The sequence below is a fragment of the Thamnophis elegans genome, chromosome 12, assembly GCF_009769535.1.
Source record: "Thamnophis elegans isolate rThaEle1 chromosome 12, rThaEle1.pri, whole genome shotgun sequence".
Taxonomy (NCBI): Eukaryota; Metazoa; Chordata; class Lepidosauria; order Squamata; family Colubridae; genus Thamnophis; species Thamnophis elegans.
The window spans coordinates 4,472,460-4,499,477 of NC_045552.1; the positions used below are offsets into that span (position 1 = coordinate 4,472,460).

Sequence of the window (27,018 nt, forward strand, 5' to 3'; positions counted from 1 at the left end):
CGCCACTTCTTTGTGGGAAATTTAAAAAAAATTCCTGGAACAACCATGTCCCTTGAACCTCGGGGTAAAACCGAGGCAACCCAGGCCTCGGTGTAGTGTAAAACACACCCTCTGTTTTGGGCAGTTGGAATTTCTCCAGCCGCCTGGATAAAAACTCTTAAAATCCTTAAGCTGAGTTTGGCCAGTCAATCAATCAGAATCAACCAATCAATTAAAACTTTTCCCCCCATCATAGATCAGCAAATAAAACCTTTACTTAAGGCAAGAGAGTGGGGGGGAAACATAGTTATGCTAAACTATCTCAAAGGGGTTAGAATTAATACAGGTAGTCCTGCGGTCAAGGAAATAAAATCAGGTTGATCCGATAATAACATTTGGTGATTAAAACAAATCAGAATGAGTAGGGTTTTTAGTGCAGACTGGAAATTATAATTCCTGGTGACACACGATGACAATTGCCTGGACATGGAACCAGGAACAAGAGCCAGTTCGAAGCCCTTCAAGTTTATTACATGTTACGTCTACTATGAGAATCTGACCCACAGATGATTAAGGCAAATAATTTTGGGAGCATCATGATTCCAAAGGGACGTGGTGGCTCGGTGGCTAAGACGCTGAGCTTGTCGATCAGAAAGGTCGGCAGTTCGGCGGTTCAAATCCCTAGTCCTGCGTAATGGAATGAGCTCCCATTTCTTGTCCCAGCTTCTGCCAACCTTGCAATTCGAAAGCACGTAAAAAATGCAAGTAGAAAAATAGGAACCACCTTTGGTGGGAAGGGAACAGCGTTCCGTGCGCCTTTGGCATTTAGTCCTGCTGGCCACATGATCACGGAGACGTCTTCGGACAGCGCTGGCTCTTCGGCTTTGTAATGGAGTTGAGCCCCGCCCTCTAGAGTCGGGAACGACTAGCACAAATGTGCGAGGGGAGCCTTTACCTAATGACTAATGATTCCAAACCGATGGTACATTTGACCCCGCCTTCATCTACAGCCATAGAGAATAAAATGTTCCATCAATTATTCCTTCACCACACAACACAATCTCTCTCCAAAGGGGATTTCTTTGTCCCTTGAAGTAGAGATGTCAGTTGACGAAATGTGAGTCCTTGTTATAAGCAAGCCACACTTTACAACATTGTGGGGCATTCTGTGCACCTTTTTGCAACTTCCTGTCTATTACTTCTGTCTGCTACATGAAATAGGTAAGCCACCATGCCGAAATGTTATTTTAGGGAAGGGTGAAAAACAATTTCTTCTTGTTTTACTCCAGTCCCTCTGCAAACTGCTGCTTAAAGTCCACACCCAAAGAACCAGAAGAAATAATTACTGCTTCTGCATATTTAAAGGGCAGTTTCGTTTTCCAGTTGCTTCAATGCCCCACCTGGGCTTATTATTCTTGAAACACAGTTTCAGTCTTTCTGGGGGGAAGAGGTGGGTTGACTTACAAGCCATCTGTAACTCGAGAAAGTAACATCAGGCTGATGAAACTAGCATGAAGTACAACAGGAATTGGAACCCCCACCTTTCGAGCTGTTAGCTTCTCTGTTTTGCTTCTCTGTCTGGCCAGGGTACCCCAAGAGAGGGTCCCTGGCCGCCCTGAGAATGTTGAACTGTGTACATTAAACGCCCCCAAGTTGAATTCTCAAAAGCCAAATCAGAGTTTTTCTACCTTCTCTCCTTTTCTTGGAAAAGAATTGGGGGTTTTGAACTCTTGGTAGGCGTGAAACTTGAGATTAAATGGATATTGAGACCTCCTCCAATACTAGAAGGTAGTCCTTGACTTACAGCCATTTGTTTAGCAACGATGCTAAGTTGCAACAGCACTGGGGGAAACCGTGACCCGTGAGTGGACCTCGCACTTGGAACTGGCGCAGTAGCTGCCCAGTCACGTGATCAGGATTCAGGCGCTTGGCAATGGTAGTGGCAAGTCAGTGGGGAAGCTGGTTTCGCTTAACGACTGCACAATCCCCTTAACGACTGCGCTGATTTGCTTAACAATGAAAAAGATGATAAACTCGGATGTGACTCACTTAACAACCACAAATGGAAATTCTGGTCCCAATGGTGTTCGTAAGTTGAGGGCTACTTGTATTGTTGAGGACTACGTGTATATGAGCCTTGGTGGCACAGTGGTTAGAGTGCAGTATTGCAGGCGACTTCTGCTGACTGCCGGCTGACTGCAATTTGGCAGTTCAAATCTCACCAGACTCAAGGTTGACTCAGCCTTCCCTCCTTCCAAGGTGGGTAAAATGAGAACCCAGATTGTTGGGGGCAAGAGGCTGACTCTGTAAACCGCTTAGAGAGGGCTGTGAAGCACTGCGAAGCGGTATATAAGTCTAAGTGGTATTGCTATTTAGGCTGTCGAGCTAAATAGCTCTTGGATATGAAGGACAAACTCCGTACTGGGCAGCTTCTCCCTATATAACAGGGCTCTCCAACCCTGGCAATTTTATGACTTGTGGACTTCAACTCCCAGAATTCCTCAGCCGGGTGTGCTATGCTGGCTGAGGAATTCTGGGAGTTGAAGTCCACAAGTCATAAAGTTGCCAGGGTTGGAGAGCCCTGTTATATTTTCCCCGAATGCAGAGAACATTGTTGTGGACCCACGCCAACGACACAAGCATGCGTCATTCCATCTCGTAGGTTTTTGATCAAATGTTCCTCCTGAAAACTTTTCTCCCCAAGTTCCCTGGCCTTCTTCAACCTGTAACTCTCCTATATTTGCTCCAGATGGGCCTGATGCCCCAGTCATCAGCCCTAGTGGACAGTTTTATGCAGAAGGCTCCAATCTCACCCTCTCCTGTCAAGCTGACTCCAACCCACCCGCCAAGTATACATGGTCCTTCAAGAAGTCTACCCATTCAGGGGGGATCTATCAGCTCTTTCGCTTGTCTTCCGCCAACAATGGGACCTATACATGTGAGGCCTCCAACAACGAGACCAAACTCTCCCAGTCTAAAATCCAGCCTGTCTGTGTCCTGGGTGAGTATATTCATGGTTGTATGGACTTCTGGTCTCCATAAATCACGTCTCTTAACTGAGTTGAATCGTTCTGGGGCGAGTTAATTTATATATTTGAACAGAAGTTGTGGGTGCTCCATCATTGGAGATTGACGGAGATTTGACAGCCATTTGCCCAGAGTGGCACAGGGTCTTCTGCCTGAGCAGGGGGTTGGACTAGAAGACCTCCAAGGTTCCCTTCCCACTCTGTTGTTCTGTATTCTGTATTTCCTATCTCCGTGGGACTTGTCTGGAATCATCCAGATCCAGTCCCAATTATCTCTTTTTCACGTTCCGTTCTATTTATTGTATATGTTTGGGTATTCTTGTCTTCTCGACAGCTCCTTCTCAATCTACACACTCTATTGAATGTGTTGACAGGGGTTGTGTCCCCAAGTGACCCCACGTGACTGGGTTTGGATTTAAACCATCTGCCCTATGATGAAATCTTCAAAAGTCAACATTGGAACCTCAGTTTTCATTGGAGTCTCCCCCCCCCGCCCCCTCATGAAATCTCATTGCTTTAGCCAACTCCTTGAATGGTTTCTGTTTGTGACTGTTCTTCCTAAGATACATTCTTGTGCCTTGTAACTGGTTTTCAGTTTTGATGCAACTGTTCTACTGTTTCCTTCAAAGGTTTGGAGTTTGCCGCCTTTTGCTGTTGTTCTTTCTTAAGATGTTAGTTGCGAATTTGTGCGATGAGCATTAGAAATCCCCTTTCAGCCTCCTGTCGCTTCAAACTTCTCTGATATTGTTGCATTTCTTCATTCTGCCTATGTATGTAGTGTTGTAATTTCTCCTTCCTTTTTTGTGCTTTTGGTCATCCTTAAACAATATTGAAGGAACTGGAGTTTAGAAAAACATCCATGCCGAGGTGGCACAGTGGTTAAATGCAGCACTGCAGGCTACTTCAGCGGTCTGCAGTTCGGCTGTTCAAATCTCACCGGCTCAAGGTTGACTCAGCCTTCCATCCTTCCGAGATGGGTAAAATGAGGACCCAGATTGTTGGGGGCAATATGCTGACTCTGTAAACCGCTTAGAGAGAGCTGAAAGCCCTATGAAGCGGTATATAAGTCTAACTGCTATTGCTATTGCTATTCTTCTTTTTCCCCACTGTTCATTTCTCTTACGGAGAACATGTCTAATTTTATCGTTGCGGTTTTCTAATATTATCTTAGCAACAAACGCCAAACCACGTTAGAAAGTCATTAGGACTGGATACCTGCTCATCGCTTTGGGGATGTTCATCTTTAGAAAGTTTTATCTGTAATAAATAGAATAATTCTGAAGGTTGAAAGTTGTGTCTGATCATTCCTTTCCCATTAGTCTTAGTTCTCGAAAGTCCTCGAAAGAATGGATAAAGGTAAGATGCTATTCCGAAAAGACCTGTACGTGAATTTGTTTTTATCCATTTTAAAATGACTGTCGTGAAGTAATCAGGTTATGTTAATGGCAGTTAAGCTTTAGTAGAGTAACTTCACATTAATAGTCCATCTCTTCTCCAAAGCCCGTGATGGCAGGACAAGAAACAATGGATGGAAACTAATCAAGGAGAGAAGCAACCTAGAACTAAGGAGGAGTTTCCTGACAGGACAGTTTATAGAACAATTTGCCTCCAGAGGTTGTGGGTGCTCTCTAACACTGGAGGTTTTCTAGAAGAGGTTGGATAACTATTTGTCTGAAATGGTATAGGATCTCCTGCTTGAGCGAGAGGTTGGACTAGAAGATCTCTTGAGGTCCTTTCCAGCTCTGTAATTCTGCTAAATTCTTCTTTGCTGGTAGATGTTCCACCATGTGAACTCCCACCCAGAAGAAACACTTGAGAGCTTATAATCAGACGCTGCTACAAATGTGGAATTGGATGAAAAGAATAAGATCAGGCAGTTTGATCCTACATCTGTACCAGTGGTGGGTTTCAAAAATTGTTCGAACCTACTCTGTGGGTGTGGCCTCCTTTGTGGGAGTGGCTTGCCACCCATGTGACCGGATGGGAGTGGCTTGCCGCCCATGTGACCGGATATGAAATTATGAATTAGTACTTAGGTCGGTCCAAGTAGCTATTCAGAAGCATGCAAGTCTTAAAGCTGTCAAGTTATAAGATCCTTGCACCCCTAACCCTTTAGAGAAAAAAAACTAGGGGTCTTCAAAGCTAACAGCTTTAAGACTTGTGGACTTCAACTCCCAGAATTCCTCCTCCAGTCACGTTGGCTCAGGAACTCTGGCACTGAAGCATGCAAGTCTTAAAGCTGTCAAGTTACAAGATCCTTGCACCCCTAACCCTTTAGCAGTGGTGGGTTTCAAAAAATTTTGGAACCTCTTCTGTAGGTGTGACCTGCTTTCTGGGTCCACTGGTGGAACCTCTTCTAACCGGTAGATTTGACGAACCAGTTCTACCGAATAGGTGCGAACTGGTAGGAACCCACCTCTGATCTGTACGTCCTTGAAAAATCTCAAAGAGTAGAACTCGATTCTGGTTTCCACCAGCCTCTGGGAGGTTTTCACCAGAAGAGGAGAGCTTGGTGCTTTCTATTGTCCCTGGTGATCTTATAATGTGCCTTCTAGGACTTTGTACCATTGTGAGATTACTTCTTGGCAAGAGAAGCTAAACAGCAAATTAAACCGAAGGGAAGAGGCTAATGAGAACGATGGTATCTAAAGATGATTCCTCCAAGGGTTTGGATGCTCTTTTATTTTAATTTCCTGGCATCTGTAAATGCTTTCTTGGTTTTGAAGCTGATCTGATCCACCCTTTCAACTGTGTCTCACCCCAGATCGTCCCAGTGTTTCTAAAATGGTTACGAGGGAGTTGTTTTTCCCCAGTATCATAATTTCAACACCTGGACATACATAACAGCCAGCGGTGGGATTCGGCCGCTTCACACCGGTTCGGGCAAACTGGTTGTTAAAATTCTGTCCAGTTCAGCAAACCGTCCAATCCCATCACTGGCTGGCCCCGCCCGTGCCCATTTTTCAGCTGTTTTTCGACCCTGAAAAATGGCTGAAAAATAGCCCCAGAAACAGGCAGGTGTGGGGCCAGCCAGTGGTGGGATTAGTCCAAACCGGTCACAATTGTTGAATCCCACTTCTGCCTTCGAGGCGGGAGGCAGGGCTGGGTGTGATGAGTGATGTTGAGTTGGCCACACCCAGCCAGTCACATGACCACTTGGCCATGCCTACCCCGCCACAGAACCGCTTGTTAAATTATTTAAATCCCACCACTCATACCAGGAAAATAAGGCGTCCTGAATAATATTATAACCAATTCTGCAATGTATATATCTTTTTTTCCTTGGGTTCCCCATCCCCCCCTTCATTGGACTCATGAAATTCAATTACTAAAATATGAGATAGCGTGATGGTTTCTAGAGCCACCGGGGAACATCCTGGCTAATGCAGACATATCTGGATGGAAGCCACTGTGTTTAATTGCCCTCCTTTTTGAAAAAAAAAAATTCTGATATTATGCCCTTTTACGTTGGCAGCAGTCCACGTTGGCAATAAACTGCACTGATCACAGGAGGTTTCATCCTCAGCTTATGAAAAACAGTCTGATGCCAATGCTTACTAGAATTGTTATTTAAAAAACGAAAGAGCCGCACTGCTTGGCTGAAAATATAGCTGCATAATATCCCTGTACGTGTCTCCCATGCAGGGAAATTTAGCAAAAAGAGGATTTTCCCCCCTCTTCTAATAGTATTTTGTGTTGCTTTTCTTTCTCTCATTCTTTCCTTCTTTCATGATTGTTTTGAATGCATTCAGCTCTCCAAGAAAACAAGAGCTGCGTAATTATTATTTATGTCTTCCATTGTCTCCTTCCCGTAGCAAAATAGTCTCTGGGTCCTTTTTTCAAAACAAATGAAACACTCAGTAAAAGTTAGAAAGCAGGACGCAGGAAAAGAGAATAAACTAGTAGATTACAAACACTTTCTTCTTTAAAAAAACTTTTTTTCCAGGCTTTTAAAATTCTCCATAAAATGTGCAGTCTAAAATCTAAGACCGAAAAGGGACAGAAGGTCAGTATTAGAGAGCTTGCTCGTTTAACAACCGCCTTGCTTAGAAGTGGAAATTTTGGTCCACATTTTTGGTCGTAAGTAGAGGACTGGCTTTAAAAGCCTGATGGAGTGGCTGGATCTGTTGAACCAATAGATGGGAGGTTGAGTTGGTCAGCTTTCACTGAGCATCAATCAAGGCATGGATTTTGGGCTACAGCCCAGGTTTTTTTTTCTCAAGAAGACTACCAAGAAACACAGGTAGTCCTCGACTTGCAACAATTCATGTAGTGACCGTTCAAAGCTAGAAACAGCCCTGAAAAAAGTGACTTATGTCGCCTGTTCAAAATTCAGATGCAAGAACACTCTGCATTCTATGCAATTGAATTGAAAACCCTTGATATTGCATTCATATTGCACTATACAGTAGAATTCAATAGAGTTCCTTCCCTGGGATAGAAGCTGTTTTTCAGCCTCTTTGTCCTTGTTTTTATTGCCCTGTACCGGCTGCCTGGTGGTAATAGTTCAAAAAAAGAAAAAGGTGCCCAGGATGAGATGGATCCTTAAGAATGTTTTGAACTTTCTTAAGGCAGGTGGGAGATATAAAACTCTTCCAAAGAGGGGAGTGGGCAATCCATGATCCTCTGGGCAATGATGTTAACCCTCTGGAGTGTCCTTATCAACAAAAAAAAAACCCGGACCAGAGGTGGGTTCCTACCAGTTCACACCTATTCGGTAGAACCGGTTCGTCAAATCTACCGAACCGGTTAGAAGACGTTCTACCAGTGGACCCGGAAAGCAGACCACACCTACAGAAGAGGTTCCAAAAAAATTTGAAACCCACCACACACACACACACACACACACACACACACACACACACACAGACTGAGAGAGAGAGAGAGAAAGAAAGGAAGAAAGAAAGAAAGAAAGAAAGAAAGAAAGAAAAGAAAAAAGAAAGAAAAAAGAAAGAAAAAGAGTAAGAGAGATGAAAGACAAAAAGAAAAAAGGGACAGAGAGACAAAAGGAAGGAGAGAGAGATAGAGAGAGAAAAAACACATGGCTGGCAAGCCACTCCCACCAGGTCACATGGCTGGCGAGCCACTCCCACAAAGGAGGCCACACCCACAGAGTAGGTTCCAAATTTTTTTGAAACCCACCACTGCCCCAGACTCTCTGAACCAGTATAAGAGAGAATGCCTAGCCTATTAAATTAAAGAGAAGGAAAGAAACCATTAAAATTCCATTTCCTGAAAGCTCGTGCTAAATGATTCCACTTAATTGTTGGTTTCAAAGTGGGTGGCAGGAGCCATTCTCAACCCAACCCAGTGTCTTCCCCGGCGCACGGCTTGCTTGTGGAGACCCAAATCTATCATTCTTGCAGGAACTTCTTAGCAGAACGTTGTTGGCGCTACCCATGGTCCCTGACTTGGTCCGTCGGCCATGTTGGCTCGAAGGGGAAGGGGGTAAGATAACACACCCACTGTTGTTGTTCTCCTTGTTGTATTTTTTGAGGCACCTGAGTCTTTGTAAGCTTCTCCAAACAGAGGAGAGCTCTCAAAAAACCCACCCAACTCTGGCGGTCCTCGAGGATGACCTTACTGAACAGGCCAAGTATCGGAAGCTGTAAGTACTCAGTATGTGACCCCCTGTTGTGTTTTGTGCGCAGAAAAACTCTCAAAGCCAATCCTGCGGCCTTCGGAGTCCCTTGTGCCTGAGAACACACGTTTCACGCTGAATTGTAGCACCTCCAATAGTTCCACGGTGAGCGTCACCTGGTCCAAGGACACTAAACCTTTCCCAACAAATGTAGAATTTGACCATGGAAAACGAATCCTCACGCTGCGGAATTTCCAACAATCGGACGCAGGGAAATATACTTGTACAGCCCAGAATCTTTTCAGCGCTGCCACAAGCAACCCCAGCATACTTACACTGGCATGTGAGTAATCTTCCTTTTGACAGGGCTTCCCTCCCTGCTTCATGGTGAAGATACGGCTACTAGCGTTCTTTCCCATCTCCAAAATGAAAAATAAGGGGATTCTTAGTTGACAAGAGATGAGCCCTCTTCCTCCAAACCTTCTGGGAAGACAGCTGAAGAAGACACTCCCAAGGAAGGACCTCTGCAAAGACCCGAGGGAACCTTCTCAGATGCGGAGATGGAACCCCAGCACCAAAATTCATGTTGGAATCATGATAAGCCCCATTCCTGACACACACACCCCAATGGTGCCCTAAAAATCTTGCTGATTTGTGGGGTGGGGTACGTTCCTCCTGCTTAGCAGCTGGGCCTTCTTCTCTTCCACCCCTTTGCCCTGATTCTACCTCCTTTCCTTTCTAGACGGACCCAGGTCTGCTCAGTTGAACCAGTCAGGAATCATAGTTCAACCGTTGGGTTCCGAATTGGTTCTCCAGTGTTCTGCGGAATCCGTGCCTCCGGCCACGTTTGAGTGGTTCTTCAATAACACGGTCAAGAATGGGACAGATGACACGCTCAATCTTCACTTGAAGGACTGGGGAGAAGAAGGCAATTACAGCTGCCAGGCCACGAACCCCTTCACCAAGCGTACCACTTCGGCCTCTGTCTATGTGAAATTGACAGGTGAGAAGTCCCGTTTCTTGGAATCGACCACCGTGTCCATGATCCTTTCTGGTTCCTCACAAGTTTCTGGCTCATCTGAGTTCTTCATGGGTCAAATGATTTGGAGCTGGGGATTATATCCCGGGTAGGATAGTATGACAAGGATAGTCATGCCAAAGGGAGGTGTGAACCCAGGTTTATATTTTCTATCGTTCCAGATTACACTGTAATTAACTGAGTAAAAAGTATCTTTATGAACAGATCTTCTGGTGTAGAGTACAGAGCTCAGCAAAGAGAATCTGTTTATAAAATGTGTTTAGAGTCTGAGAATGGGGGTATACGTTTCTAATCTATATGGTCTAGATCAGTGTTCTGATCTAGGTTTCCCAAGAGCACGAAGCCAACGCCTCGTCCTGTTGCCTGGCTGGGGAATTCTGGGAGTTAAAGTCCACACCGCTTAAAGTAGCCAGGGTTGAGAAACACTGCTCTGCATTTAAGAGCAGGTTTTAGGACTGGATTAATTTTATATTGGCATGTCATGGATTTTATATTTGATTTGATTTTCTCTTTAAACTTTCCCTCCCTTAAGTTCGGCACGTTTTAATTGCTGCCACGTATTGTAAGAGGAGAGTCAGCGTAATCTCTGGTGCTAAAAGAAATCTGGAAGAATTGGGCGTCTCCTTTTCCGTCTAACCATTTTCAATGCAATAAAAGGCAGAAAGAATGCCTTTTAAAAAGGATATAGTGTTTTTTAAAACGCATTCATCGGAAACGGGTGCTACTAAACCCCTCCTGTAACGTATGTCGTAGTTTCTTTATAGCGGTGTTATTGAGGTATTATCTTTGTTCTTTACACTTCACTGTGTTGCAAATAATGTGATTTTCATGCTTTGTCGTTCAAACCTTCCCAGTTGAAAAATGCATTTAGGAGACAAGCAAACAGCAAATATATATATATATAGATTTTTAAAAAATCTAATAGATACCTTTCACCCTGGCTTCGCTGATAAACGGATAAGAGCCTGTGGCCTAATGGCTAAGATCTCTGCCTAGTGTGCCTAATATGCCATATAGCCCAGGTTCAAATCCCAGTGAGGGTGTGGCTAGCTGATGAGAGCTAAATAGCTTGAAATAGATCTATACTAGTCTCCCTTTATTTATTTATCAGCACAAATAAAAAATAAAACACACACACACACACACACACACACACACACACACACATATATATATATATATTCCCTGCCCTGAGGGGAAAAATTAATTGTCAGAAATTCCAGATGCAGAAGTGGAATGAAACAGTGGGAGATAATGAGCATTTTTCACTTCTCTTTGCCAACTCGGCAGGCTAGTTAAAGAAAAGAAAAACAGATAAGAAAAACAAAGTAAATAAAATTGTGGTTGGGTAGTTTTTGATTTACAAAGCTACTCTGTCACTGCAACATTTAAAAAAATGACTTTCTCTGTGGGAGTTGGGAGTACCAACCGAGGCCTTTATCTTTGCTACTGAATAAAATATTGGACTTTCTCCCAAAATACCTTTTATGCACATTGGTTACTAATATTCTGGACTAGGGCGTGCATAGGTGGCTTGTGGTATGTCGTGACCCGACAAATGCGCGAACGTCAAAAGCGCGCCGACAAAACCGCGGCGCTAAAACCGCGATGTCAAAAGCGTGCCGACAACAGCGCGCCGACAAAAGCGCGTCGACAGAAGCGCGATTTAAGTTAAGGTAAGGGTTAGGGTTAGGGTTAAAATTAGGTTTAGGGTTAGGTTTAGGGTTAGGTTTAGGGTTAGGTTTAGAATTAGGTTTAGGGTTAGGTTTAGGGTTAGGTTTAGGGTTAGGGTTAGAATTAGGTTTAGGGTTAGGTTTAGGGTTAGGTTAAGGGTTAGGTTTAGGGTTAGGTTTAGGGTTAGGTTTAGAATTAGGTTTAGGGTTAGGTTTAGGGTTAGGTTTAGGGTTAGGGTTAGAATTAGGTTTAGGGTTAGGTTTAGGGTTAGGTTAAGGGTTAGGTTTAGGGTTAGGTTTAGGTTTAGGTTTAGAATTAGGTTTAGGTTTAGGGTTAGTGTTAGGGTTAGGGTTAGGTTTAGGTTTAGGTTTAGGGTTAGGTTTAGGGTTAGGTTTAGGGTTAGGGTTAGAATTAGGTTTAGGGTTAGGTTTAGGGTTAGGTTAAGGGTTAGGTTTAGGGTTAGGTTTAGGGTTAGGTTTAGAATTAGGTTTAGGTTTAGGGTTAGGTTTAGGGTTAGGTTTAGGGTTAGGGTTAGGGTTAGGGTTAGGTTTAGGTTTAGGTTTAGGGTTAGGTTTAGGGTTAGGTTTAGGGTTAGGTTTAGGGTTAGGTTTAGGGTTAGGGTTAGGGTTACAGCGCGCTTCTGTCGGCGCGCTGTTGTCGGCGCGCTTCAGCGCTCATTCGTCGGCGCGGTTTTGTCACCGCGGTTTAGTCAGGCGCGCTTTTGTCGTTCGCGCATTTGTGGTGGAACCGTGGTATGTTTGCCAGGTAGAATGTTGGTTGGGAAGGCATTAGAAAGGTGTCTTTGGGGTAAGGTGCATATAATACCTCTTATATTGCATGCGTGTTTCAGATTCTCTGTGAGTTGGTCGGTCGATCTTGCTGCGACTTTAAGAATTGGGCTAACAGGAGCCACTGTGGACATAGTGGTGTTAGAGGGGATATCATCAGATAATCCTAAGGCTGGAAGGGACCTTGGAGGTCTTCTAGTCCAACCCTCTGCCCATGGCAGGAAACCAGGACAGGAGATGCTACTATACCTCGATGTTGTTGTTGTTTTTTTTTTATTCTTTCCTAGGATTTGCAATCTGCTATCTAACAAGGGAATGTCAATGGAGATTTTCAATCACCAGGTTGGGGTTATCCAAAAGGTGGTTTTTCAAGAGGCACCTGGACTTTCTTCCTTTTTCCTTGAAGACCTTTCGTTTCTCATCCAAGAAGCTTCCTCATTTCCTAGAGGAAAAGCGAAACGTCTTTGAAGAAAAACAAAGAAACTGTTATGGGGCGCCAGTTGGCGGCAGAGCTGGTGGCAGACTCGGACGATGAGGAGGTTGGGGCGGAACTTGGGTCAGTTCTGGAGTCTGGGGAAGGCTGTGATGGATGCTCAGCATCTGACGCAGAGATAGAGCCTGGGGCATCTGACATTTCCTGGCCACCGGAGAGGCAGCTGCCTTCAGAGGTGGAGATAAGTGGGGAGGAAGAACAGCTGCGGCCTGTTCCAGATGCGCGTATGTGCAAAGCAGTTAGGAGAGGAGAACAATGGAGGACAAGGAGCTGACTCAGGAAGCAAGGCACACATGGACACCGAGTGGTACCTCCCAGGCTGGGGAATAATAGAAGGAGAGGGGAGTGGTGGTTGTAGGAGACAACAGTTCTTATTTCTGAAGATTTTGCCCATTGTGTTTTGTGCCACAAAGACTGCTTGCCAGAACTTAATGTACAGCTTTGTGCCTGGAAGCTCCTGGCCTGGCAATTATCTCAAGAAACTGATAATGTCTCTTACTGCAGTTAACCCTTTGAAGGACTATTGCCTGGACTTTTCAGTGTGTGAATGCCATTAGTTCACTGGCGATAAATAAAGAGGGTTTTTTGGGGACAAGGATTCTTGTTTCTGCTAAGGCTGGGTCAGAAACAAGGAGAATGATAACACCCAGCCAACCTTGGATGATCTTGAAATACTCCACAAGGTTTTACCTGGTTAATAACAGAATAACAGAGTTGGAAGAGACCTTGGAAGTCTTCTAGTCTGATCCCCTGCCCAAACAGGGGGTTTAAGATAAGAACCAAGTTTCAAGCCCACCTTGAACCTGAATGCTTGGTGGGTGACTCTGAGCCATCGGTCAAATTTACCTCACAGGACTATTGTTATGGGGATAATGTTAAAACAGACTAAACAGCCCATGTCCTGCTCAATTATTCCTTCAGAGATATTTCATTACTAGCTTCCTCAATATCTTGACAGAACCTCTGATGCATGGTCTTTACTGGGATAGTTGTGATATGTTCAGAGACCTATTTGTCTGGAAAATAGCTCGTGTTGAATTGTATAGCGCTGCATCAGATCAGGAAATATTTTACGACATATTGTATAAGGTGTTCAGGTGTGAAATATCAGATCCAGATGTGGAGGTCCAATTAAACAGATGTTTTGCTAAACAACTTAGACACAGGAATATTCTTTTTTTTTAATTTTATTTTATCAATTTCATATATACATTCACAATTATATGATCTCATAACTGTTATTAATAATATGTATTTATAACAATTTTTCCCTACAGTTGACAATATACTTGAAGATTGCTTTCTTAACATCCCATAGATCCATCTTATCTTACAACGGTCCTACTTCTTCTTCCCTCCCTCCCTCTTTCCTTCCCTCGTTTCTTCTCTCCTACTCCCCTTCCTTCCCTCCTTCCTTCCCTCCATCCTTCCCTCCTTCTCTCCTTCCCTCCTTCCTTCCCTCCTTCCTTCCTTCCTTCCCACCTTTCTTTTCTCCTTCTCTCCTTCCTTTCCCCCTTCCTTTCCTCCTTCCTTCCCCCCTTCCTTCTCTCCTACATTCCCTCCTTCCTTCCCTCCTTTCTTCTCTCCTTCTTCCTTCTCTCCTTCCTTCCCTCCTTTCTTCTCTCCTTCTCTCCTTCCTTCTTAACTAACACTTAGCCTTATCTTGGCATCAGCTAGAGGTCAAAGGAATTCAAGAGAGTTAAATTAATCCATTTGTAACTGCGTAGAGATACTAGGCTGATTGCTCTCTTGACTCCACCCCTTGGTCCTGCCATTCCTTCTCCTAGATTTTGCCATAAATTGTTTGGTGATCATTTTATGTCACGAAATATTTCATAATCATGGGTTCCGGAGTTTCGATGTATTCTGTAAGTTAGTTTATTTCTTTTGTCCTGCGATGCACCGTTTTGCCCAGTTAAAGCTTATCAGAAAGAGAGTTTTAGTAGTATATAGATATTAAATGCTTTTTCATTTGTACCATGGAAATCTTTGTTGTGCTGTTTTAGCACTACCAATTGATAAGAATTTGCAAATCTAGTGTGACAGTAAACTTTTAAATAAGGTAGTCATGGAATTCCTTCTCCTCTGCACCTAAATGTTCATTGGGATTCTTTTGAGCAAGTATGGCAAAAGCCATCATTCTCACATTATCTCCTGCAGTGTCACAACTTCTCCTTGTGTGTCAGCGTTCAGAAGCTAAATTGGGTGTGGAAAGCAGAGGTGACAAGCTGTCTTTTGGCGTACGGGGTTGTGCCAGCGTCCAAAGCTTTTGATACTATCCTTTCTCCCACCAAGGCAGAGTTTCTAAGCCATGATCATTTCTGGATAGGTGGACTTTAACTCTCCGAATTCCACTGCCAGCACGGCTACCAGTAAGAATTCGTGCAGTTGAAGTCCATATCCCCCAAAAAATGGCCAAGCTTGGGAAACACTGTGTAGTACTAGAGAAATGTCTATTCTTCTGATGGCTCTTCAGATGGTATCAGGGCTACAGCTCCATTGACATTTTCGGGACAGTGAGAACAATTAACCAGGGGAACGACTTGCCTCCAGAAGTTGTAGATACTCCATCACTGGAGGCTTTGAAGAAGAGAAACCTGAGATATTTTTGTTGGGCATTCCGCCAGAAAAATATGGCAAAAAGACTAGATATCTGGTTTTACATATATTAACTGCAGCTAGAATTGTATTTGCACATCAATAGAAAAAAATGATGAAATGACATCAGATGAGAGTGTAATTAAGAAAATATTAGAATGCGCAGAAATTGATAGATTAACGCTCTTTATTAAGGATAAAGAAGAAACTGAATATTTTCTGATGTGGCTTGTATTCAACCAATGCAATGGTGGGATTCAGCCAGTTCGCACCTATTTGGGAGAACCGGTTGTTAGCTTTCTAAGCAGTTGGGAGAACCGGTTGTTGGAAGAAATCTTATTTTGTGTTTTTTCACTTTACAGGGCTATTCTATAAGGAAGGCAGGAAGGAAACATTCTGGTGTTGTTTTTAGCCTAATCTTTATTGTCCTGCTTACAGAAACTGCTTCTCCAGTTAACACTTTATTACATTGTAACAGATAAGGTGAAGTGTCCATCGATATGAGTGACATTGAGTTGGCCACACCCACTGAGTCACATGACTACCAAGCCCCACTTACCCAGCTGGTCATTAGAGCAGAGAACCGATTGTTAAATTATTTGAATCCCACCACTGAACCGATGGTTAGACAACAGAAACAGAAGTTAGAAAAAAGGACATACAAATTGAATTGAATTGAATTGAATTTATTGGTCTTCATTTACTTTATTCATTTACTTTATGTGTATGCCGCCCTTTACCCTGAGGGGACTCAGGGCGGCTCACAATTCAGGGGGAGGGAAGGACAAACAAGTTACAAACATGAAGACAATACATCATTAAAAAAGCACAACAGTCATATTATTCGAGTGGGGTTGGAGTCTTTAGCCCCAGGCCTGTCGGGACAGCCAGGATTTAAGAGCTACGCGGAAGGTCTGGAGGGTGGTGAGGGTACAAATCTCCACGGGGAGCTCGTTCCAGAGGGTCGGAGCAGCCACCGAGAAGGCTCTCCTCCGGGTAGTTGCCAGTCGACATTGGCCGGCTGATGGAATTCTTGTATGCCGCCCACTTCCGAAGGACTCCGGGCGGCTTACAATAAACAAAGGAAGGGGATAAATAGACAATAGACAAAAATACACAACTTTCATAGTTCCTGTGGGGCTGACTATTTCAACAGCCCCCCCAGCCTGCCGGAGCAGCCAAGTCTTCATGGCTTTGCGGAAGGCCGGGAGAGTAGTAAGGGTCCGGATCTCCACGGGGAGCTCGTTCCAGAGGGCTGGAGCTGCAACAGAGAAGGCTCTCCCCCGGGAGAGAGAGGAAATGCTAATGTGGAGAGAATTTGATGATGAAGGTGTTGTGTACTATTGTCGTTGTATTGATAGTTATATTATTAATAGTATTGTGATGAATATTATAAGAAATATGTGGATTTTGATTGTCCAAAACTCAGACCCCCACACTGTTTGGTGGAAATGGAAAGTAATACAAATAAAATAGATAAAGCAGGGGGGGAGGGAGAAGACATTGGACATTGGTCTGAAATGGTATAAGGTCTCCTCTCCTGCCTGAGGAGATGGTTGCATCAGAGGACCTCCAATGTCCCTTCCAACTCTGTTATTCTGTTAGGTCCCCATCTTACAGTAGCTTCGTGTTCAGAAGTTACCAGCCATAGAGTAGGACTTCCAATGAAATCTACCCGCCCTTCCCCCATTGATTTGCCCAAGAAAATAGGGAAGTCCGTGGCTAGGTGCTCTCTAACCTTCACGTGTTCTTCTCTGACAGATGAGAGTGCAATTCAGCCCCGCATGTCGGTTGCAGTCATTGCTGGGACAACTATCGGTTCTGTGGCCGGTGTGATGCTTTGCGTAATCGTTGTGTACCTCCTGTGGACCAAGGCTTCCTGTTGGTAAGTCCCCCGCCGAGTTGGCGTTCCCAATTGGGTGCATCACCTTCTCGAACTTCTCGAGGTCCTTCCTCCTACGGGCGCCTGGTTTCACTTAACTTTGGACTTAACGGGGTGGTGACACCAACGTTATCCACAGTTGTTTTCTTTCTTCCTCCTTCACCTTGGATCAAAATCTACCTTGGTGCAATCTTTTGGAAGCTCTTGAGGGGGCAAAGGGCAGGGCGCACCAGCTCTAACGAGGCTTACTAAATTCAAAAAACGGGATCCACTGAGGAGCAGAGCAGGTATCCACATCCCAGTATCCCTGGGGATCTGGGATTAGATTCAGTGCCCATTGCTGAATCTAATCATTCTCCTAGACCGAAGTACAATGGGCCCGTAAGAACAAAATAACCTCTGCTGGACACATCAACGTTTCAATTTTTTGAGTCCTTTCAGGTACGTGGAGATGTGTGTGCTGGCTGGGGATGCTGGGCGTTGTAGTCCCGGTTCATCTTTGAGGGGGGGAAAAGGGGGACATCTTTGAGGGGACATCTTTCCTGATGTCTTAAGTATTATAAAATGTTAAGGCATTGGATTTCTGGGGAGGAGGGCAATGTGCATAGCATTTGTGAATCTTTTTGTTTTAAATCATATTTGCAATTATAATATTGGAAAGAGCCTAACTGGGGAGAAAGGGGTTGAAGGTCAAATTATGGGGGGAAATATAAGGGACAGTGCCAAAATGACAAATTTGGGGTATTAGCAAGGAAATAGCGACCAAACGTTTTACTCACACTGATCTTAGGCCATGCAGATACTGTATGTAAGGGCTGACTGTGAGAATTCTGGGAGTTTTACTTACAGCACATCTGGAGGGCACCTAGGCGGGACTAGAATTCCCAGCCAAGATGACCATCCAACTTACCTATTGTTGATTTCTAAGACGTGGGGAGGAGTTAAAAAGTGCAGGACCTCAAATAACTTGCTGGCTGTGTCGGGAAACGGATCCCCACTTCGTTTGGGGGGGTCACACCTGTCTGCTGTTTATTTAGGAAGGCGGAACAGCAAGTATCCAATGGAAACATACCCTCGGCACCCGGCCACAGTAAGTATTGGGCCGGGCCGGGATCTGTGTGACGCATGCCTGTATTTGTGACACGGTCTCCTCACTACTAACACGTCGCCTCGCGATTTCGGGGAGCTTCTCTAACACTGGAGAAAAGGTGGAGGAGATTTCCCTGCACTCTTTTAGAGCAGTATTTCTCAACCATCGGCATTTTAAGAGGTGTGGATTTCAACTCCCAGAATTCCCCAGCCAGCCGGCTGGCTGGGGAATTCTGGGAGTTGAAGTCCACACCTCTTAAAATGCGGACGGTTGAGAAACACCACTCCAGAGCCGGAGTGTAGGAGAACAGGTTTCTCCATCCACAGCCCAACTGCATCCTGGGAAATTCCTGCATGACTGGGTAATTTTGGGAGGTGGGAGTCCACACGTCTTATGTCGGTGGTTGAGAAACACTGCTGTAGAGCCAGAGCATAGGAGAGTAGGTGCCTCCATCCACAGCCCAAATGCATCCTGGGAAAATCCTGCATGCTCTTGAGGTTCGGGGTGGGCTTTTTCCCAGCTGCTCTGGCTCCTGTTTCCAAGGGAAGACTTCTTCTCTGAATTTACTCCTGGCATCCTGGGATACACCTCTCTTCTTCTCCCTCGTTCTTCTGCGGTTCTCCCTCTGTCCTCATTTGCCCCCAAACCCTGAATCACCTGGGATTCCTGCTGCTATATACCATGGTAGTTTCAAAGGGTGGGGTAGGGGGATGGAGGGATGAAACCCCACAGCTCCCCAGAGGTGGTGAGATTCGGCCGGATGATCATTTGGAGAAATGGTTCTTCACCTCCGTTGAGCTTCTGCTACATGGATACAAGCATGAAGAAGGCATGTGGGGAGGGGGGGGCAGAGTTGTTGGCCTACTTTGTCTACCTCTGCATTGGCTGGGATGTTCCAGAACTGGACTCAGGTAGGAAGGGAAGGTAGGTGGGTTGAACCATGGGAGATGTGAGAAGATCCCCGATCTAGAAATCTCCAGTCCCTTTTGTCAAACCCACAATGGCCTTCCGTTGATCTTCCATGATCTGGACCTTCTTGAAGTTCTTTTAAGGGTTTCACATGGAAGGACCATTCAACGGAAGCGAATCTGTAGCTTGGGATTGAATGGTGGACATCTTGGTGCTCTCTGACCTTGATGATCTTCTTGGTTCATGACCCAACTCTACACAGAAACCACCAAGCTTAAGAGAGCATTCAAGAGGTCCACCAGAAGGAACTTTGACCATCTTGGCTCTTCCTTCCCCGACCTTTAGTCAACCTATATAAATAATTATATTTGTATAAGTTATATATAAACATATAACTTTATATGTTAACCTATATAAATAAATGAGTGGGTAGGTGTGTTCCAGCATAACTCTGGAATGCCTCAAGCAATTTCAACCAAACTTGGTACACAGATAACTTACTCTCTGGGAAAAAAAATATTGTGGGGGTAAGACACCCCTAACACTCCTGGGGGGGGGGGGTTGTCTGTGTGTGTCTGTGTTCCAGCATAACTCTGAAAAGCCCCGGCCGCTGAAATGGAAAGGAATGAAATATACAGTATCTATAGCGTCAAATCACAGTACTTTTGACAGTGATAGTGTGCATTTTGGATTCAAGTTCTGTTAAGGTGCAGCCTGTTGTGCCTTAAAATGGCTTCTACTGTACAGCACAGTGGAGCTGCCATGGTAACGGCTTCATAGTACTCCACAAGGGGCTCCCTCTGGTAAGGGAGATTGATTTGACACTATAGATATAATTCATTCCTTTTCCTGTCTAATACATGATAAATAAATAAATACCTTGGCAATGCCAGTTTATCAGCTAGGGAAAAAAATGAATTTAGTTGGAGATAACCTTGCCACGGAGAGAAGAAACTTCATGTTTTCCCCATACCCTGCCACATCTCTTAAAATCAGGAGGGACTTCCTTGCCAGCATATGCGATTTCAGACAAGAGTCCACACCTGTGGGTGTTACTTACACGCATGGATGCAATTTCGTTTGTTCCAGTTCCCTGATTTTTTTTCTCCCTCTCTCTCTCTTTGTCCTGTCCGTCTCTGTCATTTCAGACCAGGCCACTGATACCAAGTCCAAAACGGTAAGAATGGAAGTCTTAATAGTTTCTATCTTGTCCAGATTTCAAGGTGGAGAGAAAGTCAAATTGGAAAACTGGAAATGTTGGGGGTCTAACTTTAGAATCCGTTTTCAGTGTTGAGAAAGAGAGAGATGAAGGGCCCGCTATTTCATTCATGCTGTCCAGGGGTGTGTTACTACCAGTTCGGTGCCCAAAAAATGTTGCACGCGCGCAATCGCTTCACTCGCGTGCACACATGCGCATTTGCACTTTAAAAGATCTGCACATGCGCACACCATTAAAAAAAGGAGGGGAAATTACATATTTTCAATGAAGATTGTTCTGCGCATGTGCAGAATGGAAAATAAAGATGGCGGCACCCAGGGTAGAAACGGTACATTCATGTGTCCAACCGAGTTACTACCTATTCGGCTGAACCGGTCCGTACCGGTAGGAACCCACCTCTGATGCCTCCTTCGTTCCATGGCCGTTTATTCTACGGACTTCGGCAAGCGGTCTATACAGGGAGTCCTCGACTTATCACCATTTGTTTAACGACGGTTCGAAGTCGTTACAACGTCCTTGAGAAAAGTTAACGACAGCTCATAAACACGATCATTAAAAACCGGTCTGGTTCAACTGAAGGGCCGCAAACGACTTACGACTTGGAAGTCTAGTGGCGGTTGTAAGTCGAGGACTTCCTGTCCATTTCTCCAGATGATTTGAAAACGGGGGTTGGGTGAGGGGGGGGAAGCCAAATAAGAACTTGCTGTATTCTGTAAGACCGAGTTGCTACGAAGGTGCATCATATTATGGTCATTGTTGTTATGTTATCAATATCAATTATTTCCTGAGTCATCATAACCTTAATGCAGTGGTTCCCAAACTTGGCAACTTTAAGACTTGTGGACTTCAACTGGAGCTGGCTGGAGAATTCTGGGAGTTGAAGTCCACAAGTCTTAAAGTTGCCAAGTTTGGGAACCACTGCCTTAATGGATTCTAAACACTCAGGAATCTAAGCAGCTCTCTTCAAGGTGAGTGATGTATAGTCCCAGTTCAGACAATCAAGAAGGCGGGTTTTTGTTTTTCCACTCTTGGGTAAGTTTGGGTAAGTTAAATATTTCTTTAATATAGTCGATTGCTGGCCACGGACATCTAAGAAGTGTTTTAAGAAAACCAAATTCAGCCTTGCAGACAACTAGAGAATTACCAAAGCTGCTGGGAGGGGTGGGGGAAAAAAAACCTGTTCGGAAACTATATAGTTATTTCTAGTGCCAGTTTTCTGGGCCTCGACAAATTCAGGAAGAGTTGCCACTTTACTACTAGAGCCGAGGTGGCGCAGTGGTTAAATGCAGCACTGCAGGCTACTTCAGCTGACTGCAGTTCTGCAGTTCGGCTGTTCAAATCTCACCGGCTCAGGGTTGACTCAGCCTTCCATCCTTCCGAGGTGGGTAAAATGAGGACCCGGATTGGGGGCAATATGCTGACTCTGTAAACCGCTTAGAGAGGGCTGAAAGCCCTATGAAGCGGTATATAAGTCGAACTGCTATTGCTATTGCTATTGCTACTTTCTTTTGTGCTCCAGTGCCTTTAACAGGGCACAACAATATCGGGCATTAATACAGTTGAGCAAGTCCAGAGATAGTTCACGAGAAGAGTCCACCACTCCTCTGCTCGCAACAGAATCCCTTATGCCACCAGACTTGAAATTTTGGGCTTAGAAAACTTAGTACTACCCCTCCTTCAGTCTGACTTAAGCGTGGTACATAAAAGTATCCGCTACAACGTCCTACCTCTCAATGAATGCTTCAGCTTCAACCACAACAACACGCGAGCACACAATAGGTGCAAACTTAAGGTAAACCGCTCCAAACTTGATTGCAGAAAATACGACTTCAGCAACAGAGTGGTCAACGCCTGGAATGCTCTATCCAACTCCATTGTTACATCCTCAAACCCCCCCACAGCTTCAACCTTAAACTGTCTACTGTTGATCTCACCCCATTCCTAAGAGGTCCGAAAAGGGGGCGTGCGTAAGCGCACCAGCGTGCCTACCGTCCCTATCCATTTCATGTACCCAATCATATGTATACTTGATATATGTTGTCTAATACATGCCTGACAAAATAAATAAAATAAAATATAAAACTATTGGAGGGGAATTCCTAAAATGAACAGAATAGAATAGAATAGAATAGAATAGAATTTTATTATTTGTATGCCGCCCTTCTCCGGGAGGACTCAGGGCGGCGAACAATTCAAAGGGGAAAAAAGGGGGGAACATAAAAGACAAAATACAAATAATAAAAGTAGACAACAGTCGCACAACCATACATGTCAAGAGGGGAGGGAACTCATCACCCCCAGGCCTACCGGCAAAGCCAGGTTTTGACGGCTTTTCGGAAGGCCTGGAGAGAGGTGAGGGTCCTTCCCTGCGGGGAGTTCATTCCAGAGGGCCGGAGCTGCCACCGAGAAGGCCCTCCCCCGGGTAATAGCCAGGTGGCATTGGCTGGTAGATGACACCCAGAGGAGGCCAACCCTGTGAGATCTAATGGGTCTGTGGAGGTAATTGGCAGCAGGCGGTCTCTCAAGTACCCAGAATCCAAGCAGAACGGCTGTAACCCTTCTAGAGAAAGCAGGAGCAAGATGCAAAAAGAATTAAAATAGAAAAGCGCGAGTATTTAAATCACAGCTTGACAAATTACATGTTTTTGTGTGCGTAGTTTAAAATGGGCTTCTCGTGCTTCCCAAGTCATTCACCGTTTGGAAGGGAAGACCGCGGTTGCTGTGAAAACACTGAACTAATGTTTGCCTGCCTTGTTTGGTGTCTTGTCTCCAAATGCGCATGTTGTTGTATCCTCATTGCTATTCCTGTTTCTCGTTTCTTCCTTCGTGGAGAGCTGACGATGCAAGAGGAGGACCAATCCTGCACAGATTTGCCCCCTGAGGATTGAAAAAGAGAAGGAGGGAGGGAGGGGGAGAGAGAGAGAGAGAGGTGTCTGTTTCTCCTATTGTTGTACGTTCTGTGTTCTAATCTCTCCATCTCTTCCCCTTTCCTCCTCCGCCTTCCTCTTTTACAGGTTGAAGAAGACATACAATATTCAACACTAGCTTTTGACACAAAAAACACTTCGCAGCCACTCTCAAAACCTCCCCGGCCTTTGGACAGTGGTATTGTTTATTCCGAAATCAAGAAAAAATGATTGTGGATCGATCTTTGCCTGTGGGGGGGAGGACAGGTTATTTAACCCAGGAGCTCCCCCCCTCCCCTTCTGCTTCCTTCCTCTTTCAGCTGGATTCTGGTGGCGAGCTTTTATAGGGAAGAAGAAGGGAGGATAAATAATGATCTTCTCCAAAAAAAAACAGGAAGGGAGGGCAAGAAGCCCCTTGATCCCGTGATCAATTAATGTCCAGATTGCCGCCCAGCCTCTCAAGTTGGATGCAAAACAACAGCCACAGCGGAGTGTCTCTCTCCCCAGGATGTAATGAAAGGGTTAGCAGCCTTGTGCAAGAGACAACACATACATTTTTATCATGTTAAGACTTCCACGCGTGCGGCAGGGAGGCTGTTTCATTTCCCCCCCTCAACAGGGCAGGAAGCAAAAAAAAACAAGAGGTTGCATTTTGTTCTCTGCCTTTCCCTCCCATTCTCGTCGCCTCGCTGTGATTCCTGAGTTGTGCCAAACGGTTCTCTGTTGTGTTTTTTTGCAACTTGAGTTTGGTGTTGCCAGCCAGCTGTGGCTCCTACCCTCCAGGGCTTTTTCGTGCCACGTGAAAAATAAAAAATAAAAAAAAATAAATGAAAAGGTCTCGCTTCCTCAGAAAAGCATCCGACGTGCTGCTGGTCCTCACTGATTTTCAGAAGACGGAGGAGCTGGTGTCCCGTCCTTCCTCCCGGCCAGATTCCTGCCCCTTCTAGGTCCTCAAATATCCCTTTTTCATTTTTTTTTAATCGATAGGTAGATCAATTGGGCTTCTCTGATCTGGAGGTTGCGGTGGGAAGTGGTGACGACAAAAAGGCAATTTGATTTTCCGTCTGGAACCGTCCCTTGTTTTCTCCAGATCAGCTAGACAAATTAGAAGACGCAAACAAAGAAAGAACAATCAGCAGCCAGAGGGTGACGTGAGCGATGAGGTCCCTATTTAAAAAAATAACTTCTCCCAAGTTTAATTTGTTTATTTATTTTTTTTAGTCCAGCAAACTGGCATTTGCTGAGCCAGGAGAGAAAGTAAAGGGTGAGCACTAGGACCGACTTGTTGATATCTCAACAAGGTTTTCCATAATTTTCCAGCACCAGATGAAAACGTCTTTTGGGGATTTTTACTGACAATTCCAGAACTTTGGAGGAAACTCCCTGCAAAAAGCTTGGGAGACCATCTCTTCTGGGCCTCTCCCAGCTCTTCAGGTGGACTCCTTCCCTCTGGTAGGAGAGTTGGGGGAGATTGCACGGAGCTACAACGAGGAGCAGCTTTTAAATGATCTGCCAGCATAGGAGAATTGTAAATACAGGGCCCAAACGTCCCCCGCTGCAGAAAAATGCTCGAGCTTTGCAGAAAGGAAACCCGCCTCATTGAAGGCATCCAAGCATGGAGAGAAGGCGTGTTTACCCAAGGGCATCTCCTCATTTGGGGGGGAAAAAGCAACCGTCTTTTAACAGTTGAGCAGCCTGCCTCCTTCAACTTAATGATATTAGAATTAGCTGGTCTGTTTTGTCTCCAAGACAGGCTGCTGAGCTTGTCAATCATAAAAGTTGGCAGTTCAGGGTTTCGAATCCCTAGCAGTGCCTAATGGAGTGAGCTCCCGTTCCTTGTCCCAGCTTCTGCCATCCTAGCAGAAAGCATGTAAAAAAATGCAAGTAGAAAAATAGGGAACCACCTTTGGTGGGAAGGGAACAGCGTTCCGTGGGCCTTCGGCGTTGAGTCATGCCGGCCACATGACCACGGAGACGTCTTCGGACAGCGCTGGCTCTTCGGCTTTGAAACAGAGATGAGCACCGCCCCCTAGAGTCAGGAACGACTAGCACACATGCGCAAAGGGAACCTTTACCTTGTCTCTAATTGCAGGCCATTTAAGGTCTGGAAGAGGAGAGAAGAAAAAATTATTTTTTAATATCTGCTGCTTGGTGTTAGGATAGCCAGTTTAAGCTCTCTCCCTCCCTCCCCCTTCCCAGTTTCTTTCCTTTGGTCAACCCCTCCCTCCCCCCCACTCAGCCTCTCCCTACCTGGCGTGATAGCATCTCGTACAACCTGGACCTCACAATTAATTGTCAGGTGTGGGCTGCACAGCCTGTGATCACACGAAGCTTTGGAGCAAGAGGACAATGGCGCAGTGTTTTGGGCTAAGGACATCGCATTGAACATGCCTGCTCTCCAATTTGAAACCATCTGTCATCCTATTTTTCTGGGAAGAGCAGAATCTGCGAAGGACCAGCCATCCAGAGACCTTGTGTTAATTGTCACATTCGGCTTGGCAGGTTGTCTCACCGTGGTTTGAAGCTGATTTTCGATGGATGTGTCTGGATATCTTTTTTTTAAATTTAAATAAAAAATAAATAAAACGGGTGGAAAAAGAGGCGGATTTGTATATCATCGGCCCTTAAAAGGAAAAAATCAGAATTGCTCTCTGTTGTGGGGAAATCGACAACTGTTCACATCCAGGTTGTTTCCTTGTAGATTTGGGAGAGGTGGCAACGAAGGAGGATATTGTCATTTAGGGTTAAAATGAGGGGGTCCTTGGTGATCTCTGAGCTTGTTTTCCTGCAGGCGTTTCATGACCCAGCTGGGTAATGTCATCAGTGCTAGAAGGGAGTAGGGTTTCAGGGGAGAATGAGGTCCTTGGTGCTCTCTGAGCTTGGCTGTTTTCTTCCAGACATTTCACTACCAAGCTAGGTAACTTCATCAGTGCTAGAAGGGAGTAGGGTTTCGGAGGAGAATGAGGTCCTTGGTGCTCTCTGAGCTTGGCTGTTTTCTTCCAGACATTTCACTACCAAGCTGGGTAACTTCATCAGTGCTAGAAGGGAGTAGGGTTTCGGAGGAGAATGAGGTCCTTGGTGCTCTCTGAGCTTGGCTGTTTTCTTCCAGACATTTCACTACCAAGCTGGGTAACTTCATCAGTGCTAGAAGGGAGTAGGGTTTCGGAGGAGAATGAGGTCCTTGGTGCTCTCTGAGCTTAGCTGTTTTCTTCCAGACATTTCACTACCAAGCTGGGTAACTTCATCAGTGCTAGAAGGGAGTAGGGTTTCGGAGGAGAATGAGGTCCTTGGTGCTCTCTCAGCTTGGCTGTTTTCCTGCAGGCGTTTCATCACCCAACTGGGTAATGTCATCAGTGTCACTAGTAATGAAACGCCTGCAAGAAAACCACCAAGCTCAGAGAGCATCAAGGACCCCTTCAGATTGGGGGGAAGGGCAGATTCTTTCCCCCCACCAAAAAAAATAATAATTCATGGCCTCTTCCTCTCTTTGGATTGCATGCGTGGGGGTGCATGCAAAAAAAGTTGCAAGGAGGAAATCGTTATCGGAGGTTACCAAGGGACCAGAAATGTTAATGTGTATATATTGGCTTGCATTCAACTTGATAAGTCAAAATTCCTTGAGGGGGGGAGGGACAGTCCTAACCCTTCAGCAGGCACAAGTTTTGACAGGGTTATTTAAAAGACCACGGGTTCTTTCAGATAACAGTAGCTCCTTACATGCCTAAACACTTATACAGTACTACATAATTATCCTGCAGTGTATAATTAAGCAGTTTCTCTGCACGTCGGGTGTGATGCACAGAATGTTTGCGAGCCTTGTGCATTTAGTTGATT

At 45.0% G+C, this 27,018-nt stretch overlaps 1 protein-coding gene and 1 long non-coding RNA gene across 3 annotated transcripts in view; one reads left to right on the forward strand and one right to left on the reverse strand.

Annotated features, from left to right (window-relative positions):
- Positions 1 to 24,844, forward strand: part of LOC116515715 (carcinoembryonic antigen-related cell adhesion molecule 5-like) — a 56,379-nt gene extending 31,535 nt beyond the window's left edge. For both annotated transcript variants that reach the window (XM_032227899.1, XM_032227900.1), the window contains 7 exons: positions 2,729 to 2,980; positions 8,657 to 8,929; positions 9,329 to 9,589; positions 16,940 to 17,063; positions 18,098 to 18,150; positions 20,208 to 20,236; positions 23,293 to 24,844. In XM_032227899.1, the coding sequence (XP_032083790.1) occupies positions 2,729 to 2,980; positions 8,657 to 8,929; positions 9,329 to 9,589; positions 16,940 to 17,063; positions 18,098 to 18,150; positions 20,208 to 20,236; positions 23,293 to 23,415 (1,115 nt within the window). In that variant the 3' untranslated portion in view covers positions 23,416 to 24,844. The remainder of the gene's footprint in view (positions 1 to 2,728; positions 2,981 to 8,656; positions 8,930 to 9,328; positions 9,590 to 16,939; positions 17,064 to 18,097; positions 18,151 to 20,207; positions 20,237 to 23,292) is intronic.
- Positions 20,772 to 21,607, reverse strand: LOC116515719. The gene is made up of 2 exons (XR_004256275.1): positions 21,195 to 21,607; positions 20,772 to 21,077 (listed from the first exon to the last, which is right to left on the reverse strand). It is a non-coding gene; the product is annotated as an uncharacterized LOC116515719 (long non-coding RNA).
- Positions 24,845 to 27,018: the final 2,174 nt, after the last annotated feature.